This window comes from Myotis brandtii, unplaced genomic scaffold, assembly GCF_000412655.1.
Source record: "Myotis brandtii unplaced genomic scaffold, ASM41265v1 scaffold659, whole genome shotgun sequence".
NCBI classification, from domain to species: domain Eukaryota; kingdom Metazoa; phylum Chordata; class Mammalia; order Chiroptera; family Vespertilionidae; genus Myotis; species Myotis brandtii.
In genome coordinates this window covers 267455-270258 of record NW_005370561.1, presented here as the reverse complement: position 1 = coordinate 270258, position 2804 = coordinate 267455, and the positions used below count along the sequence as shown (strand labels likewise).

Sequence of the window (2804 nt, the reverse complement as noted above, 5' to 3'; positions counted from 1 at the left end):
GCCTCATTACGATTCGCCTGCTTGCTTCTCTTATTCAATCGTTTCTTTTGAAGGCAGTGGATTTTTCTCTTGCGTTTCTGTCTTCTTCAGTTTCGACTTATCGAATTTCTCAATCTCAGCCATATCGGGTTTATCAGACATGGTTGCAGAGGAAGCTGCAGATACAAAGCGAGGAGGGAGGGTGAGCGCGGAGCCGCTGAGTCTCCCGCTCGGTCTCCCGTCTCCAAGCTCAGAAGTGCGCTTTGGCCCTCGCATCTCACGCCTGAAACCCCACCTCCGCCTCCTCCCGTGTCCATTCGCAGCCAGAACCTCCCATCTCCGTCCCACAGTTTCAATCTCTCAAAATGCTGGGCCCAGGCTGGGAAGATCGATGGGGTACTGCGGGTTTCACTACAGCGTTTCAATATCAAAATCTGACACAGAGGAGGACATAACAGCGAGTTTAAAGGGGGAAAAAGGGCGAGTGAAAATTCTTCAAATAAAGCCAGGGCTGAGCATTTCCTCTGAGTGTTCTCTGTTCCTGGAAATGCGCTTTCTTTTGTCTCTAAGGCAGCGGTAGCTGCTGCGGCGCTGAACACCGCCCTGCCCGCTTCCTCCCTGGCGCGCAACAATGCGGGAGCCGCACAAAGCTGCCCGCACCCATAAATCAGCCCCATCTGTAACCCGGGGCGGTGCGGCAGCCTCGGGCACGCATTCCCCTGCAGGAGGGCTTTCCATGCTGCCCGGGCGCCCTCAACCTGGCCAGATGCAGCCCACGGAGCCCCCCGAGGCTGGCGGGGAATTGCAATTGTCGCAGCCCGGGCGGGTGGGTGTGCGTTGGAACAAAGGGGCTTTCTGTTCTCTGCCTAAGAGGCAACGCAGAATGCCTTCCCGGGGAGGAAGAAGGGAAAGCCTGCTCCCTGGTAGCTGCCTAACAAAACGCCAGGTTAATCTTTCTTTAAAAAAAAAAAAAATCGCCCCGTTACCTGGCGTCTGGAAATATTTGACATTGCCCATCTTCCCAAGGCAGCCCTTTCCCGGGAGGGCCGCTGGGGCTGGGCTTTCGGGGTGTCGCAGCAGGGATGCGGGGAGGGAAGGGGACCCACCCAAGCGAGGAAGCCGAGCGAGGTGCGTGAACGAGAGAAGTCGATCTGCTCACGGACAGCCGCCGAGTGCCGGGCGGGGGCGGCGGGCTCCCTTTTATGCGCGCTCCTATGCAAATGAGGTGATGTCACCGCGCGTCGGCTTAACTCCTTCGCGCCCGGGGTCCAAGTCGGCGTCCGGGGGCCCTACGTGGCGTTTGGGGGGCCCCCACCCGCGTCCACCAATGCACCCTAACCGCAATGAGGGTGGAAAAATAAGACGAGAACCCCCACCCCACCCCACCCCCAGCCTACAACACGCCCTTCCTAACGCTCTTTCCCCCTTTTATGTCTGTTTTGCCATCATGGATTTTTGCAACAGCCCGCAAGCCCGCTCTTGGGCACCAGAGCAGGATACCTAAGAACCTGAGTGGTGCCTAGGGGGACAGGCATTCCTTCCCTGCGAATCTGGCTTTGTCCGATGGAGCCATCGCCGAGCGAGGGTGCGCTGTGACCTCGCAGGGGGGCCTCGCCCACTGCGGGGTGCGATTCGTGTGACTCAGCTCTCAGGCCAGCGGAGGGCATCGGGCCCCACCCGGCCCTCTTTGTCTCATCGACGTCGGTCTCCGTGACTCGGGAGGGAGGTAAAACACCATAAAGTGATTTTTAAAAATTTCTCCTCGGCGACATGCATATTTCTTCCATCGCTGTCATTTTTGCGCGCACCCAAACCAAGTAACAGCAATATTTGCTGCTTTGAGTTCCATTTATCTGGAGTTTATAGAGTTGACCGCCTCTCCCTTAGAAAAATAAGTCAAGTTCAAGCTGTGCTATGGACTTGCAGCTTGACAGCAAGGAGGGTCTTTTACTTTCCTGCCCCTCATTTTCCTAAATGATACAGGCGATCGCTAAAGGGGGCCTGCGTCAAATGCCAAACATGAGCAATCGCATTTCTTTCTCAAGCCTGAAAAATTGAACTCTGTATTTTGAAGGGAGGCTTTTGCAGCACCAGACATTTTCGAGGTGCGCCTGGGAGTTCCATCCGGAAATGTAGGCAGCCAGGAGCAGTTTTCAAAATGGCACCTGATTCTGCACCACCGACCCCCTGGCTGCTGAAACGAGTGACAGGTACCACGCCCTGCGCCTGCAAAGAGCTAGGCCAGAAAAAAAGGCCTGCGGGTTGGAAAAGGCCTCCTCGAGGCTGTCTGGAAATGCAGAAAAGTGCCCCGAATACTTTCCTGTGCCCCGAGGGAGCCTTTCCCCCAAATCCTTGCTAATCATGTTTATGGCCGAGCCTTGGTCTGCAAGGGATTGGGGGTCCACTGTTGTATGGACCCTTAAAGCCAGTCAGGGCGGCGGGGACTTCCCCATTTCTTCTTCCCCTGGACTTCCTTCTTCTTGGGGGACATGGGAGGGGCAGACTGACTGTCTGGCTCCCCAGTTCACGCTCGGGTGGGCGGCTGCTCTCGGAAGGGGGGCGCCGAGCCCTTCCGTGCAGACACAGGATGTCACGTCTCTGGTTCCAGGACCCCTGACTCTGCCCCGCTGCCGGCCACTTCGCTGCGAAAACTCAGTCAAGGTCACGCAGGGTGCGTTTCTGGCCGGTTTCCCTGGCAGCTGCCGCAGGGCAGGCCCACACCATTTCTCTAGGTTCTGCGACTCTGTCCCCCTCACCCCAAGGCCATCAAGAGTCACTGCTTTCCTCCCCAGCTCGCCCCTGACAAAGATACCGCCACCAGCTCA

The 2804-nt window shown here is 57.1% G+C and overlaps 1 protein-coding gene across 1 annotated transcript; it reads right to left on the bottom strand.

Moving 5' to 3' along the window:
* Window positions 1–12: 12 nt before the first annotated feature.
* LOC102258778 (thymosin beta-4) lies at window positions 13–174 on the bottom strand. Its single transcript, XM_005880948.2, has one exon. The coding sequence runs from the start codon at window positions 139–141 to the stop codon at window positions 31–33; it is 111 nt and encodes a 36-aa protein (XP_005881010.2). The 5' UTR covers window positions 142–174; the 3' UTR covers window positions 13–30.
* Between the last annotated feature and the right edge of the window lie 2630 nt (window positions 175–2804).

Coding starts and splice junctions, on each gene's coding strand:
- LOC102258778 (XM_005880948.2), bottom strand. CDS start 141: ATGTCTGATAAACCCGATATGGCTGAGATTGAGAAATTCGATAAGTCG.